This window comes from Artibeus jamaicensis, unplaced genomic scaffold (assembly GCF_021234435.1).
Source record: "Artibeus jamaicensis isolate MK-2021 breed Jamaican fruit bat unplaced genomic scaffold, CSHL_Jam_final contig_2794, whole genome shotgun sequence".
NCBI classification, from domain to species: domain Eukaryota; kingdom Metazoa; phylum Chordata; class Mammalia; order Chiroptera; family Phyllostomidae; genus Artibeus; species Artibeus jamaicensis.
In genome coordinates this window covers 21,861-37,973 of record NW_026521618.1, presented here as the reverse complement: position 1 = coordinate 37,973, position 16,113 = coordinate 21,861, and the positions used below count along the sequence as shown (strand labels likewise).

Genomic DNA, 16,113 nt, shown 5'->3' with positions numbered 1-16,113 from the left:
CACAAACCTAGAAGCAAAAATGAAAAAAAATCATCATGCTTTCACATGCACGGGTACAACCATGAGTGCACTGGTATTTTCACAATCATGAGCGAAATACAAAATCTGGCATAGGAGCACATGAACACACTGAACTCGATTTCGAGACCGATCGATCAGCTTAGATTGCGCAAGCAGGTTTTCACACGACATAAAAAGGCCCCAGGATCCAAGGGCGTGAGGGATGGAGGTACAAGAATATCTGTCCTCAGTCAAGGAATTGCCCCATATAATAAGGACCTGAAAGCTGACAGAAGGACCTGAAGGCCTTTATGTTTTTTTTTAAAAGATTTTATTTATTTATCTTTAGAGGGGAAGGGACAGAGAGAGGGAGAGAAACATCAATGTACGGTTGCCTTTCATGCATCCCCTGCTGGGAACTGGCCTGCAGGGAACCAGCCTGCAACCCAGGCATGTGCCCTGACTGGGAATCGAACCACGACTGTCTGGTTCGCAGGCCCGTGCTCAATCCACTGAGCTACACCAGCCAGGGGCGGCCTTTATGTTTTTTAACTTTAAGCACTTTGAACACTAAACATTTTGCAAATGCATACACAGGCACTACTCTAGAGAAGCCTCCTCCTTTGGGCTTCTAGCTCAAGAGGGAGATGCGCCCCAGGTGTCCAACAGGCAGAGAAACAGAGCTGGCTGGCCTGGGTTGGAGAGGGGCGCTGGAGGGCTGGAGCCCTCTATCCCCAGCAGGAGCTGTAGACAGAAAGGAAGAGGTCAGTGCCGGCTGGCATGCATTTCCCTTCCCGGCTCACCCGTCTTTTTTGGCTTTGCCACCTGGATAACGGCACAGAACTCTTTCTCCCTTGGTTTGCCCACCTCAAGTCTTGCCGCCAGAGGTCCCTCCACCACAGCCACCACAATTCTTTTTGCCAAGCCCCAGGTCTTTGAATATGCTCCTCCCTAGCTCACATATTCCCTGGCTCCTCAACACCCACGGTTGCTGGTCTGGCCTCCTGAGCCTGGCAAGCCAGACCTCTGTGACTGGCAGCCTCTCCAGCCTCACCCCCTTCTGTTCCAGTAAGTTCCTCCAGCGTTGCTGCTTCACTCACACACTATATACCCCATCCACCATTTTGGCCCGGGAGTGCCCAGCCTTCGCTCTCAGCCTCCCCAGGTGTCTATCTGTCCTCAGACCTCCTCCAGTCCTTCCTCCCCAGGCTCATCATTGAGGTTTAGCTGCAAAACACGACCCGTGACGGCACCCAGGATCCACATCTGCACTGGAAGCTCCCCAAGGACACGGAGCAGAAGCCCCTTCCAGACTCGGCACATGTTCACCTATCTAAATAAATGCCCTGCCCAGACCACAGCAGAAGACAAGGGTCTGGGTAGAAAAACTCTGGGCTGAGAGTCAGGAGGCCCGGTTCCTCGGATTGCTATGCTTGCTACACGCCCCAGGGCAAGCGCCTGCCACTCTCGGGGCCCCAGTTTCCTCACTTCTTGACATCGGGGCACTGGACATTTGCTGCTGAGCGCAAAGCTCGACAAACTGGTGATTCACTGGACAGCCATCGACTGCCATCTCAGGCGTGAGACTGAGGAGCTTGGGTGCCTGGGCCCAGGGAGGTTCAACTCACCAACCCTGCCTTTGGCGTTAGTTAGGCCCCGCTTACCACAGCGCCGCCCGCTTTCCCAACTATTCCCACCCAGTGTTCGCCTTTCAAGGACCAAGCTACCTGGTGCAGCTCAAGGCTGGAGCAGGGAGATGGAGCCTGAAGGGGCCTGGGAAGATTCCTTCAGAATCAGCAGTGCCTCGGCCGCCTCCAGCTTCCGCTGCCACTCTGAGGAGGCAGAGACCAAGGGCTGGTCAGAAGCGGTGGGAACCTGAGAAGAGAAGGGTGTGAGAGAATGGGAGTTGGGAACCCACACCTCCCCGCCTTGTGCGACAAGTGCCCCTCAGTCCCCAGTTCCACTGAAGGCTCCACCCAACCCGAGGTGTCCTGCTCTTCCCATTCACTAAGCTTGGGCCCTGTCAGCTCTCTGGACCCAACTATTTTCCCAGGATCCGTGGCTGCAAGAGAGGAGAGTCAAGGGTGGCATAGGGCTGGAGGACCAGGGTTAAGCGTCTTAGAAACAAGGAAAGGAGAGGCGGGGGGGGGGGGGGAGGTTAAACCCTCTGTAAGACACACACTACCAGTAGACAGAGAGAGGCAGGATTTTGCAATATCTGAGTGTGGGAGTCCGAAGGCCTGCTGACCATTCCTCCTTGTCGCTTGGGCAAGTCCTTTCCCCTGCCTGGCCTGTTTCCGTTTCCATCTCTTTTCTCCACACCTTTCCTGAGACATGAATCCCTGCCAGCGTTTTCAGAATTCCCAGGGCCACGGGGAAGATTATGGGAAATCACAGGTGTCTGGGTTTTAATCTGCAAAGCACCTGGAGAGATGGGGTTACTGTCCCTGTGTAGAGACTGGTTCTTGCCCCCACAGTCTCCAAACCTCACGGGGCCTCAAGGAACAGCGTGGCTCATCTCCACAAAGCTTTCTCTAATGGCCTCGGGACTCTTTCGCCTGAGCCCCGGTGGCCCTCACCCTCATGGTCCCCCTTTACAGCGGGACCTTCTATCCGTATGAAACATCAATCTGTTTCATACGGAATAAAAGCCTCCATTTGTTAAAGGCCAGCTATGTGGCAGGTGTTATACTAGTCCTCTCGTCAATGCTGTGGGTGCAGAATCTTGTCCCCTCTCAGTACACTGACTCACAAATGGAGACTCTGGGACATAAACACGGTTGTCCGAAGTCTCCCACAAGTGAGAAGTGGCAAAGCTGGAAGAGCCCTGTCCTTGCCTGTTAGTCCGAGATGCCGCCTTCTCCCCTTCCTCCCCTTCCTCCTCCTCCTCTTCTTCCACCACCACCACCACCATTACCAGCACGACCACGACCATGACCACCACCTTCACTTCCTCTCTCCCTATCTCCCATGGCATCAAGCACAAGGATGGCCACCCAATAACACACAATACACAACCGGCTGCATGCTTCTTCTCAGTCTACTCACGTGCTGATCAGGACATGGGTCCTGTGGGAACTCCTGGAAGGAGAAATTGTTGGTTGCGTCTTCAAGGGAGCTGGAGTCCAGGACAGAGACAAACAATTTGGGGAATACTCCGTCAGCAGAGCCCCTTGGGAGACTGGCTGCAGGAGGAGAGAGCACAGGTTAGACTGGGGTAGGAGACAAGCCATGGAGAGGAGACGTGGGCACGTTTGGGGCTGAGGATAGGAGCCCAGAGTGTCGGAGCTCGGAAGACTTTGAAGACCAGCTGTTCATTTTGCAGCTGGGGAAACCAGGGCCCAGAGAGAGAAGTGGTTTACCCCCAGGGTCACATGGCAAGTTGCAGTAGGGTTAGAGATGGAACACAGAAGTTCAGAAGAGAGGAAAGGGTCTGGGCAGTGGCTGAGTTGGGAGCCTCCCCGACTGGCCCCAGACTCTCCTTACCTCCCTGGGGGTTGCACGGGTGTGGGCCTTAAGCTGGGACATGGCATTCTCTTTCCCTGCTATGGGAAACTGGAAACAGCTTAGGAGGTCCTTTCTGCCTCGTCTCACCTCACGCTACCTCGCTCCCAACCTGAGGTCTCATCTCGCCGTGGACCATTTCCACTCCCCTCCCCACAATTTCTCCTTCCCACCAACACTCCGTAGATAATACTGACGACATTTTATACCTGGGGAAGCTAAGGCCCAAGGGATAACTTTCCCAAGGCCACATCGGAGTTGGGTGGTAAGACTGGTGACAGAAGTACTCATGTTCCCTATACCCAAACCCAGCCCCCCCCTTGGTCAGAGACGCTCACTGAGAACTCCTTCTTGAGTGGCCAACTTGTTGACAAAGCTGTGGTCTTTGGGAGGTGCGGCTCCACTCTTTATCAGTCCTCCAGTCAGGCTCCCCTTTCGGTGTGCCCCCTGCTTCCTCTTCAAGGAACTCCTGGCAGGCAAGAGCCTGCGCTGCTTCCTAAAGTGGGAGATTACACGCCTAAACTCAGTCAGGTTTAGAGGAGGCCAGCCCCTCCCTTCCCCCCCTGTCAGACACAGTACTCACGAAGCGAGGTGGCGTGTCTTCAAGAGGCAGCAGTGCTCATGGTCCTCGACTTGGTTAGTGATGCTGTGGTTGTGGCAGCAGGCAGAGTGAAGACGTGGAGATCTTCTGAGGCCGAGTCGAATCGCCCATGGGACTCTGGTCCGAAGCCTAGTGGTGCGGATGCAGGTGCAGCGGGGCCCGGCAGGCATTTCGTTGGAATCCTTGGTTGTGGGCCCAGAAGCAGGGGTCAGGATGGCCACATGGTCCCTTACCCCCAAACATACTTCCTCTGACCTGGCAAACCCCGCCTGAAGGGCCTGGATTCATTTTCATCCAGCTCACCGCTGAAATCACATTGCACCCTCCCTTCCTGCTCATGTAGCCTCCTTCCCAGGAAGGCTCATGCGTGCATAGCCTTGTTCCGAGGCACTCTGGACTTGGGTCCTGTATACTCTCAACCCGATTATGATTCTCCTTGCCTACTTTGACTCCACATAGATCCCGCTTTCAGGTATACACATGCACTCTCGTGCCGGCTTCAACAATTACTACTTGCCCTTCTCGTGTCCCGCCCTGTACTCTGCTATACTCAACTACTATTATTCCTGGCAGCCACTTCCACAATTGCCTCCCCAATCTTCTGCATCCATTCACTTCCCACTCATGAATCCATGCCTCAGGCGCTCAGGTCTATTTCTAGTCTCATGTATGCCCTACATTCACTCTTTTTTATCGCACTCCATTCTGATCTTTTTCGTGCAGCCCACCATAATCTTAGGTATTTCCTTGCTGCTCCTTTAAGATGGCGGACCTTTGCCCTCCACCAGAGCGCATTATCCTTCAGGATCGCAAGCCCCTCCTTCAGTAATTATTTTCGTTCATCCCCTCGGTTATTCATTGAACAGAAGTTTGCTGAGCCCGGTACGGAATGGCAGGCCCTGATCTAGTCAGCAGCCAACTCCTCACCGCACTAATTGTTCTCTTGCACCAACACACCCCTCGCCGCTTTCATGCAAAACCTGGCGTTCCCGCCGCAGCCTCCCAACACTCTTCCATGCTCCTCTCCACGCTTCCAAAATTATGCTGGAGCACACCTTTGCCCCACCCCCACACACAGACCCAGAGTGCACCACCCCCTCACAGGCAGCCCAATATTTCGCCGCCGCTGCTGCCGCTTTCACCTCCGAATCAAAGGCAGCCTGGCCCAGGGGCCAAAGGCCAGGCAGGGGTCAGGAGGCTGGGGCAATGGGTCCTCCCACAGGAGTCCTGCAGAGTGTGTGCGTGGGGGTGTGGGGCAGCGTGGACATATCAGGAGTGGGTGGAGGCACCCTGCGGAGGTGGGAGGGTTTGGAGATCCAGAGCAGGCGGGAGGGAGGAAAGAAGTGGCGTAGAGAACCAGGGGCCCTCTTCCCGATACTAGCCTGTGGTCAGCCTCCAGCAGGTCGTGCAATGGACTGGGACGAGAATCTTGAGGGGAAGACGCAGGCGCTGTCTTGCTAGCTCGCTCGCTTTCCCGCCCTTGCCACAAAGGCCAATGAGCTTCCAGCGCTGCCTTCCCACAGTTCGCTTTGGTCGGCGACCTATGAGCTTTGAGTTCCCTAAAGCTCACCCACCAAAGTCCCACCCCTTCGCGGCGCTCCTAACTCTCTTCAGCCTGTCTGTACTAGGTTGGCCAGTAACTGCTTGAAGTGAAGTGGAGCTTTGTGCTTCCCAAGCCTTGTTTCCCAGACCATTCTCTCTTTGGATGTGAAATATTGCATGTGCGTGCATTTTTAACTCGTGCGCTTGATATTCTGTCATTTACTTCTACAGAATTCAGCATGTGTTCTTTCAGATCGATCGGTATTCCTATGCCAGGGATTCCTAGCCGGGGGTGATTTTGCACCCCCGGGGGGCACTCGGCGCTGTCTGGAGTCGTTTTGGTCCGTATTTGTGTGTCTCCGTTTCTGAGCATAGGTCCTGTTGCATACCTTTCTGTATTTCCGGTGTCATTGCCACCCTGTCTGAATTTTTATCTCGCGGTAAGACATCTAGATCTCTGGTAGGGCAGGTCCCCACCTCTTAGGCATCATCAGTCTGCAGGCATATCTTCACTATTCTTCGCACTTTGCCCTTCCACATAAACGTTAGGGTCAGCATGCCATGTTCCCTGGAAACTCATTTGTAACAGATTTGGAGTCTATTTTCAATGAATTTATGGCGCGGTTCAGGGGGAACTGAGTATCTTTTCGATATCCGGCCTTCCCAGTCATCAGCGTGGGCTGTCTCTCCGGTTATGTGGGCCTTCTTTAACCTTTTAATCTTCCAGTATAGTATTTAGTTTTAGCTTTTGCACATTCATACCTTGCACATCTTTTACTGTATTTATCCTAAGAGACTGCTCCGTGCTGTTGCTCTTGCACGTGATACCTGTTTTAAATGACATCTTTCTACTTGTATCTATTTTACAGAAAGCCTTTGGAGTCTTTGAAAAGTGAGTTGATTTTGAAGTGAGCCACCGTGCTCAACTCAGTTTCTCTCTTTCTTTCTTTCCCTTCCTTCCCACCTTCCTTCCTTGTTTAATTTTACTCTGGATATTATCAAACATATACAAGTAGATTTTGTACACAAAATTACAAACAATATCCAGGTTCACTTCAGTAAAGCAGTGTTCCTGGAATACTAGCTTGCATCAGAGTCACCCAAAGGGCTTTTGAAAGACAGATTGCTGCCCTGGCTGGTATAGCTCAGTGGATTGAGCATGGGCCTGTGAACCAAACAACCAAGGTTCGATTCCCAGTCAGGGCACATGCCTGGATTGCAGGCCAGTTCCTGGCAGGGGATGCATGAGAGACAAGCATACATTGGTATTTCTCTCCCCCTCTCCTTCCCTTCCACTCTAAAGATAAATAAATAAAATATATTTTTTAAATAAAGACAGATTGCTCACCTCCACATCTTTAAGTCTCAGATTTTAAAATCTGGGGTGGGACCCAGAGTTTGCTTTTCTGACAGGTTCCCTGGTGATGCAGGTGCTGGTGGTGGAAGACCTCATTTTGAGAACCACTGTACAAGAGAGAATAGTGAAGGAGCCTCCAATTATCAAGTGCCCAAACGCAAGCATGAACAACTCATAGCCAGTCTCATTTCATATGCATTTTCTTGTTGCCCTTTCCTCCGGATTTTCCAAAAATCATCTTATGTTATGATGGTGAATATTTCAATGCATAACTCTAAAATATGAGCTATCCATTCTCCTCGACTTGTTTGGTTTTCAAGTGCACAATGTTGGTCGTCTGGTTTCAGTTTTTGCATGTACCAGTCCAATTTTCCCAACACCATTTATTGAAGAGACTGCTTTTACTCCATCGTATTCTTTTGCCTCCTCTGCCAAATATTAATGGATCATAAAGGTGTGGGCTGATTTCTGGGTTCTCCGTTCTGTTCCGCTAATCTATATGCTTTTCCTTGTGCCAGTACCAGGCTGTTTTGATTACAGTGGCCGTATAATTTAGTTTGATATCAGGTATTGTGGTCCCTCCAACTTTGTTCTTCTTCCTCAAGATTGCTGAGGCTATTCGGGGTCATTTTGGGTTCCATACAAATTTTTGGAATATTTGCTCTAGATCTGTGAAGTGTGCCCTTGCTATTTTAACAGCAATTGCATTGAATCTATAGATTGCTTCCGGCAGTATGGACATTTCGATGATGGTAATTCTTCCAATCCATGAACACGGTATATGCTCCCATTTGTTTGTGTCCTCTTCTGTGTCTTTCCTCACTGTGACACACCACATTAACAAATGAAGGGGAAGAAGGCCACAGCATCTCAGTTGATGGGGAAAAAGAATTTGAGAAAATTTACAGCCGCTCATGCTAAAAAAACCGTCAACAAAGAAAGAATGGAAAGAAGCTTCCTCAACATAATTAAAGCCATATACAGACATCACACTCAATGGTGAAATGCTGAAAACTTTTCCTCAATGATCAGGATTAAGAGAAGGGTGACTACTTTTACCATTTCTATTCAGCATTATACTAGAAGCCTTAACCAGAGCACTTTGGTAAGGGGGGCGGTGGGAAGAAGGCATCCAAATTGCAAAGAAAGAAGCAAAATTATACCTGTTTACAGGTGACATTCCCTTACACAGAGAAAATGCCAAAGATTCAAAATCTGAAAGTGTTGGAACTCTTCAGAAAACTTATAAGATACAGATCAACAGACAATAATCATTACACTTTTGTACACTAACAATGAACAATCCATTAAGAAAATTATGAAACAATTGCAGTTATATCAAAAAGAATAAAGTATTTAGGAATAAGCTTAATCAAGGAGATGGAAGACTTGTGCAATGAAAACAGCAAGACGTTGCTGGAAGAAATTAAAGGAGACACAAATTAGTGGAAAGACATCTCGTGTTCTTGGATTGGAAGACTTCATATTATTAACATGGCAGTCCTACCCAGAGTGATCTAAAGTTTCGGCACAATGCCCGTCAAATTCCCAAATGACATTAATTTTGGTGGAAATTTTTCTTAAAATCCTAAAATGTATATGGAATCTCAAGGGACCCACAATAGCCAAAACAACCTTGGGAGAAAAAAAAAAGAGGACAGGGTTGGAGGACTCATACTTTCAGATTTCAAAGTCTACTGCAAAGCCACAGTAATCAAAAGAGTGTACTATTGGCATAAAGCCGAGCATAGAGACCAATGGTATAGAACAGAGACGTCAGAAAATAAATCCTCGCATATGTGGTCAAATGACTTTTGACAAGGCCACCGACACCTTTCACTGCAGAAAGGACAGTCTTTTCAACCAGTGGTGCTGGGAAAGCTTGATATTCCCATGGCAAAGAGTGAGGTTGGAGACATCCCATACACTGTTACAAAAGTTAACCCAAAGTGGATCAAGGACCAAGACCTAAGTGCTAAAATGATAAAATTCAGAAGAGAGCAGAAGAGTAAAGCTTCAGGACATTGGATTTGGCAATGATTTCTTGGATATGACATCAAAAGCATATGCAACAAAGAGAGGAAAAAGTAGGTAAGTTCAGCTTCATCAACATTTTAAAACTTTGGGGCATTAAATGACACTGTTAAGAGAGTAGAAAAGCAGCCCACAGAATGGGAGAAAATAATTGCAGATCATGTGTCTTTTAAATGACTAGCATCCAGAATATACAAACAACTCCTACAACTCAAAAATAAGTTAAAAAAAAAGACAACCTAATTCAAAAATCAGCAAAGGGCTTCAGTAGCCATTTCTGCAAAGATGGTATACAAATGGCTGTTAAGCACGTGAAAAGATACTCAACATAACTAGTCATTGGGCTAAATGAAAATCAAAACCACAATGAGATATCACTTCACATGCATCTAAGTGGCTGTTATTTTTTAAAAGAAAAAGAAAATCAGAATATAACAAGTATTTTCAAAGATGTAGAAAGTGGGAACCCAGGTGCCCATCAGTGGATGAAAGGATAAATAAAATGTGGTACAATGCACTATTATTCAGGCTTTAAAAAGAAAGAAATTCTGATGTATGCCACAACACGGATGAACCTTGAAGACATTATGCTAAATGAATGAGCTGGAAACCAGATGACAATTATAATTATCTGAGGTACTTAAGGTAGTCAAATTCATAGAGACATAAAGTAGAATGGTGATTGCCAGGGTATGAGGGGAGAAAGACATGAAAAGTTATTGTTTAATGGGTACAGGGTTTCAGGTTGGGATGATGACAAAGTTCTGGACATGGATGCTGGGATGATTTCACAACAGTGTGAATGTCATTGCATTTAATACTTAGCATGGTTAAAATAAGTTTTTGTTATGTGTATTTTACCACAATGAGAGAGAGAGAGAGAGAGAGAGGGAGAGAGAGAAAGGAAGCTCCCTTCAGTTCCAAGGAAAATTGCTTTACACTGCCAAGATACTTCCTATGCATCAAAGGCAAGCTTTTCTTTGGGAGAAAAGGTGGGGGATTTACCAGTGATAGTGCATGCTTAGAATTGTCTAATTTTCTAATAAGTACATGTAATTAATTGCTGGCCATCTCTAAAGATTGTTTAAAAATGGTATTATATGATTTTTAAAGTTCAATTTTTAATTCAAAAATTTTCCATAAAGAAAACTTTAGTCCTCGCAAGCTTCACTTGTAAACAACATCATGCGTTTAAAACAAAACTATAGTAGCAGTCCTATAGAACTTTTTCAGAGAATACGAGAGGCGAATACAGGAATTTTATGAAGTCAGCATTACTTTTATATAGAAAATAAAAATAATTTTAAAAAGGACACTACAAAGGGAAAAAGAGCACTACAGGCCAATATCCCTGATGAACATAGGTCTAAAGCCCCCAATGAAATTTTTAAAAGATTGAATCCAGTGATACAGAAAAAGTATAATCTGTGCCCATGCAAAGTGTATTCTAGGAATGCAAGTCTATTTTAACATTAAAAAATGCATCAGTGCATCCTACCATATTAAGAGAACAAAAGAAAAACAACGATTATCACAATGTATGACAGAAAAGCCATTTGATAATATAACACATCTATTCATGATAAAAACATCTGCTAACTTAAGAACAGTTTCAACACGATACAGTGCTTCTACCAAAAACCGGCTGCTGGCATTATAGTTAATGGCAAAAGACTGAGAATGTTTCTCCCTAAAGATTAGGAATATGTCAACATCTCTGCTCTTCCAATGTGTAGTCAACATTATGCTTGAGGTCCTAGCTGATAAGGCAAGAGAAAAAAAAAAACCCTGTATTTTCTAAAGACATGATAGTCTATGCAGAAAATACAAAAAAGCACCTCCCAGATCTAATAAGCAGTTTAATAAGGTCAAAAGAGAGAAAGTGGATATAGAAAAGGTATTTTTAAAATTTCACTATACTGGGAATATAGATTTGGAGATGGACTTTTTTATAAATCACATACAATAGCAGTAAAATAAATGAAATACCTACTGATAGTTTTAACATTATACTTGCAGGACTTGTACATAGATAACTTTGAAATATTGCTGAGATAAATTAAAGAAGAATTCTATAAATGGAGGTATAAATATTAAGTTCATGGACCAGAAGACTCAAACATATTTAAGATGTCAATTCTCTAGTAAATCATCTATAGATTTGACATATTCATAATTTAAATGAAAAGCTACTACTAAAACTTATGTGGAAATGCAAAGGACACAGAATAGCCTAAGCCATTTGGAAGAGAACAAAAATGCAGGACTTGCACCACCAAATCCCCTGACTTACAACAAAGGTATGGACATCATGACACTGTGGTATTGCCATAATATTAGACCATAATATGGATCAATGGATAAAATAGAAAGCTCAGCAATAAGCCTACATATATACGGTAAGTTGACTTGTGACACAGGCGCCAAGATGATTAAATTAACAGTTACCTCATGGTGCTGGAAAAAAAAAAAAAGCATCTCCATAGGGGAAAAGAAACCACACACTTCAGTACGTCATACTATATGCCAAAGTTAACTCAAAATGAACCAGAGCTCTAAGTGTAAATTGTAAAATTGAAAATCTTACAAGGAAACATAGGAGAAAAGTTCTGCGTCATGAGGTTAGGCAAAGGGGCCTTGGGTAGGAAATTCATTAAAAAAGTATGTGATTTGACTTGGGGTAGTGGGCACACGATGCAATTCTACAGAGCATGTATCATAAAAATGTATACTTGAACCCTATGTAATCTTATTACCCAATGTCACCCCAATAAAAGTACATTTAAAATACTGTAAATCACAAAGGGACAATAATCGATGGACCCTTACTAAAATTGAAAGAAAAACAAACAAAAACTTTTGCTTCTCAAAACCCAGGGTTCAGTGTCTCCGTGCAACACCATTTTCTACTCCCCTGCTGGAACCTCATGACTGACCTTGACTTCTACTTAACCCCTAGAAGAGAAACCTGGGTCTGCTTATTTTCAATTGCAAAAACTCACTTTATTGTCTTGGGCTTCTGCTTGCAAAACTCTCCCCTTCCTCTATTTCCTGGCCAACTTCTTTCTTCACTCATTTCAGGTATGCCTCCTTTGGGAAATCTCCAAGACTCCATTCCAACTCCCAAGGCTGGGTGGCTGCACCTCCTCCGATCTCCCATAGCCATGTAACCTTCCTTCCACCTCTCTCTATTGCAATCATCCATTGTTGTGGGGTTTTTTTTGAGTTGTGTGTGTGTGTGTGTGTGTGTGTGTGTGTGTGTGTGTGTTTCTTTTTTGCTTCTCTCCCACAGAATGGCTTGAAGCAGCAACAGAGACTCATTTATTTCTATAACCCCCGGCCACGGCCCAAGATAGGCTCCCAGAGAAGATCAGCCCTGTATTTTCACAGTTATGTAAAAGATGCTTTCTTAAACAACACTATTATTTTTAAAACCAAATAAAAGGCTCTGAGGCCACCTACTTCCTCTTTCCCTTCCAGATACTGTTTGCCTTTTCAAGTCAGTGGCACAGACCCTCCTAGCTCTGGGTGGTAAACAGGGGGCAAAACTAGACAGTTTCTCTTGAAACCCAAGAGTCAAAGGTGGGATTTTATATAGCAGGAATAGGCAACAACAAGCTCTTGCCTCACTTGTTCTGCTTTCCCCTTAGCCCAGCACAGGCCTGTGCCCTCTTTCCTTCACATTTTCCAAGCCCTCCAGGCTCCAAACCACCTGTCCACTATCTACCGGATGCTGACTGTCTCACAGACGTGGCATCTCACATAACCCTCTGAGAGGAGAAACTCCGGTGTTGGTTTGGACTGTGGATGCCATCACCCAGCCCACCCTCCGTGCTTTGATAACCCATTTGGACCCATTCCCGTCTATGGCATCCCCACCAAATGACAACTCACCATCTGCATGAACACCTCTGCTTTGTTGTTCTTGTCATTCAGCAAGCAGACACCTGGTTTGAGCCTGCTGAGAGGTTCAGAGGAAAGAAGAAAAACAAAGGAAAGGAAACAAGGATCGAAGGGAGAGAGGGGAGAACAAGAAGAAAAGAGAGCGGCTGGAGGGGTGGGAGTAAGGTACACAGGAGCAGAAAGGATGTCCAACACCAGAAATGTATCCACTGCTTGAGTAGTGTGCGCTGGGCTGTAGGAGGGAGGAAAGACAGGGCGGGGCCAAAGGAGCTGAAGGGGCGTGGAGGGGAGAGACCCTCAGCCTCTTTGCCCTCAGCAGAGTGAGAAGCTTAGCTGGTGTCTTCAAGGAAGTCCCTACGGGACTTGGTCACTACGGGCACATCGCACTTTCACTCCTTTCCTTCCACCCCCTGACCTGGTGAGTCTGATTTCTCTCTGTGGTCCTGACATGTCAGCCCCAGGGCCCTGGGGCTGGGTCCGTAGCAGTCGTTGTTGTATCCCCAGCACTTAAAACGGGGCTGGGCATGCACATAATACTTGTTGAATAAGAGAATGAGTGTCAGGGGAGACAGGGGCGTTAGGGTAAGACAACTTAGTCTTTCTTTTTTCAGAACATGAAGGGCCAGGTTAAAGTCACTAAGGAAATTGTTTCTTTGTCTGACGCCACAGAGAACTCATCCAATGGCACAGGCTTGCTCAAGGGGTCTGCTGGTTCCCAGGGGTCTTGGAGGAGCTCGTTCCAGAGAGCCCTGGCATTTTTCACCAAGTCCTTCAGGTGAGAGCTTGGAGCCAGCCTCTGCCTCTCTCACTGCTCACAGCCAAGCCTACGTGCCTCCCGTTCCCTTTCCACCCAGAGAGGCCCTGGGCCAGGCCTGACTTCCCCAGGGTTCCCAAGAGTCTAGTTGTCATTCTGCTTTGCCTTCATAGGGGACGATACCGGTCACTTGGAAACTGAGACCACAGTGCCACAGACATAGGCCAGTGAATGGCGATCAAGCCCCCTCTGCTGCCACATGCTCTTACTTCCCCAGTGTCTCGGTCCCTGGGCCTGAAATAAACATTGTACGCTGGACTGTTTTTGCTTCGACCTTTTAACAATGTAACTTTCAACACACTGACACCAGCCTCAGATGAATTGGGGCTTGTTAGTTGTGGTGCTGGTGGGGTGGGGGTGGGGTGGTGGCAGAGGGAGGGAACTACCATCTCACTCAGTCCTATAAGGCTGTACACACTCCTTTGTGGGGCAGTGCTGCTGCTTCCTCGGTCAGTGTTGCAATAGACTTCAGCTAATGAAGATTGAGTTTTCCACAGCAAACAGCTCTGATTCCGATGGGGCTGATGACTATAGGCATGAGGGAGAAATAGCAACTCTCTTTCCCCAACACCACACACAGGTCTTCTGAGAACAACCAGGCCATATTTTACGTGGAGGGGAGGGAGGAGGGCCATGTGGAAAAAGAATCCCTGGATCCTAAGAAAATCTCTTAGGCCCTATGTGCCTAGCCAGTTCCCAGACCCCTACTCCACCACGAGACAGAACCCCTCCAACAGGCAACCTCGTCTCTAACTACACATTGTTCAGTTTCGTATGATGAGGGGTTTTTTTTTCACCTCCTAAGGGGCCTTGGGTATGTACTGCAACATAATATCAGCTAGGGAAGTCTATCCAGCGGGGGTGGAGGGGGGCTGGAGCACATTTATCCCTTTAACCTCAGAACACATTGTGGCTCTGTTATGTACTGTGACACCAAGAATTACCTGGCCAATGGGCAAAGGTATAGCATGTTCTATAGCATACTCAAAGGTAAAGATCCTAATTACAACGCAGGAGCACCAAAATATTCTTTTCCCCTAACTGACATAGTCCTCCATTGAAGGCCAGGGGAGGAAAAAGTACTTGGGCAGGGCCTGCTTTGTGAATTCATGGCCCTTTAGTTGTTCAAAGGTCCAGCGTCTTAAAGCACTAATGAACCCCAGTGGAGGTAGGGTTCAGGTAGGAAACAACATGTGGGAGTCCCATAGCCTTTTCACAGCCCTTTTCCTACATCCCTAGAAGGCAGCCAAGGTGGCACCCATAGGTGCAGAACAGAGGAAACGGTTAATTTTAGTGTGACTTGTTTGCTTTAGATCTGGTGTCTCTCAGCAGCTGTTCCTCATGGCCTAGGAACCCCCCCCCCACACACACACACATCTTTGTTCTCCTAAGCTTGACCTTAACTCTGGCAATGCTCAGCTCCATGTTGCTGCTTCTCCAAAGGGGGCTGGGATCTCACATCTTAGGTGTCAGCCCTGTCCAAATGAAGAGAGGAGCTCCAACGCCCAGGGCCTGGGGAGCCTGTTGGGCATCCTCTCCTTTATAGCTGCTGTCGCATCAGTCACTGGACACAACTGGAGGTGCCAGAGAGAGTCTCTCCGTCATGTGTGTGGGCGTGCATGTGTGTTTTAGGATGTGAATAGTTGTTGAAACAAGAAATGATATGATGAAATCTAGTGGTCAAATACGGGGCACAACTCGGCAGCCACACTTGAAATCCAAGCGGCAGAAAGGGATTTACTGTAGCGGGGTTAGGCAACAAGGAGCCATCACCTCGGCTCCTCACCCTTGGTACAATCCCACCCTCTCCAGGGTTCCCAAATTTGACCCTAACAGCTCCCTAGACCTCTGGACCCAGAAACACATCTGCTCGCTACCTGCCAGACGCTGACTGACACCCAGACACAACACTACACATCATCTCCTGAAAGGAACACCTCTGCTGTTGATTTGATCTCGGGCTTCCCTTATCCACCTCAGCCACTCTTGGCCTGGATGTACCACGTGGCCTTATCTGCCTCCCACTTTGCACAAGCCTTTGGATTCTGTAGCCTCGAAGCAGAAGATACTTTCCTTTGCCAGCCCCAGAATAATCACAGGGTATTTCCAGTATGCCTCCCCATTTACATCCCCGTTGCCCCTGCCTGGGGTAACCATGTTCCCCCTGGCTGACCTAGGGCAAGCCCTTCCTGCTCTTTGGTCTCGGTACTTCCAGAAGCGATTGCCTGGGTTTTCGGTAAGTCGTGTTCTCTTAGTTCTGTGCATCTTCAAGCCGTCTGATCCTTCTCTGGCTGTGCAGGGCTCAGAATCTGTTGAAACGTGTTAAATATGCCTCCCCTTACCGCCAGCCATGACTGG

The 16,113-nt window shown here is 47.2% G+C and overlaps 1 protein-coding gene and 1 long non-coding RNA gene across 2 annotated transcripts; one reads left to right on the top strand and one right to left on the bottom strand.

Annotated features, from left to right (window-relative positions):
* Window positions 1–564: 564 nt before the first annotated feature.
* LOC119049456 (uncharacterized) lies at window positions 565–3,264 on the bottom strand. Its single transcript, XR_005082521.2, has 3 exons — window positions 3,049–3,264; window positions 1,728–1,875; window positions 565–744 (listed from the first exon to the last, which is right to left on the bottom strand). It is a non-coding gene; the product is annotated as an uncharacterized LOC119049456 (long non-coding RNA).
* Window positions 3,265–13,125: 9,861 nt separating this feature from the next.
* On the top strand, window positions 13,126–13,896 carry LOC119049452 (protein FAM236D-like). Its single transcript, XM_037145440.2, has 4 exons — window positions 13,126–13,143; window positions 13,261–13,359; window positions 13,553–13,716; window positions 13,869–13,896. The coding sequence occupies exons 1-4, from the start codon at window positions 13,126–13,128 to the stop codon at window positions 13,894–13,896; spliced, it is 309 nt and encodes a 102-aa protein (XP_037001335.2).
* Window positions 13,897–16,113: the final 2,217 nt, after the last annotated feature.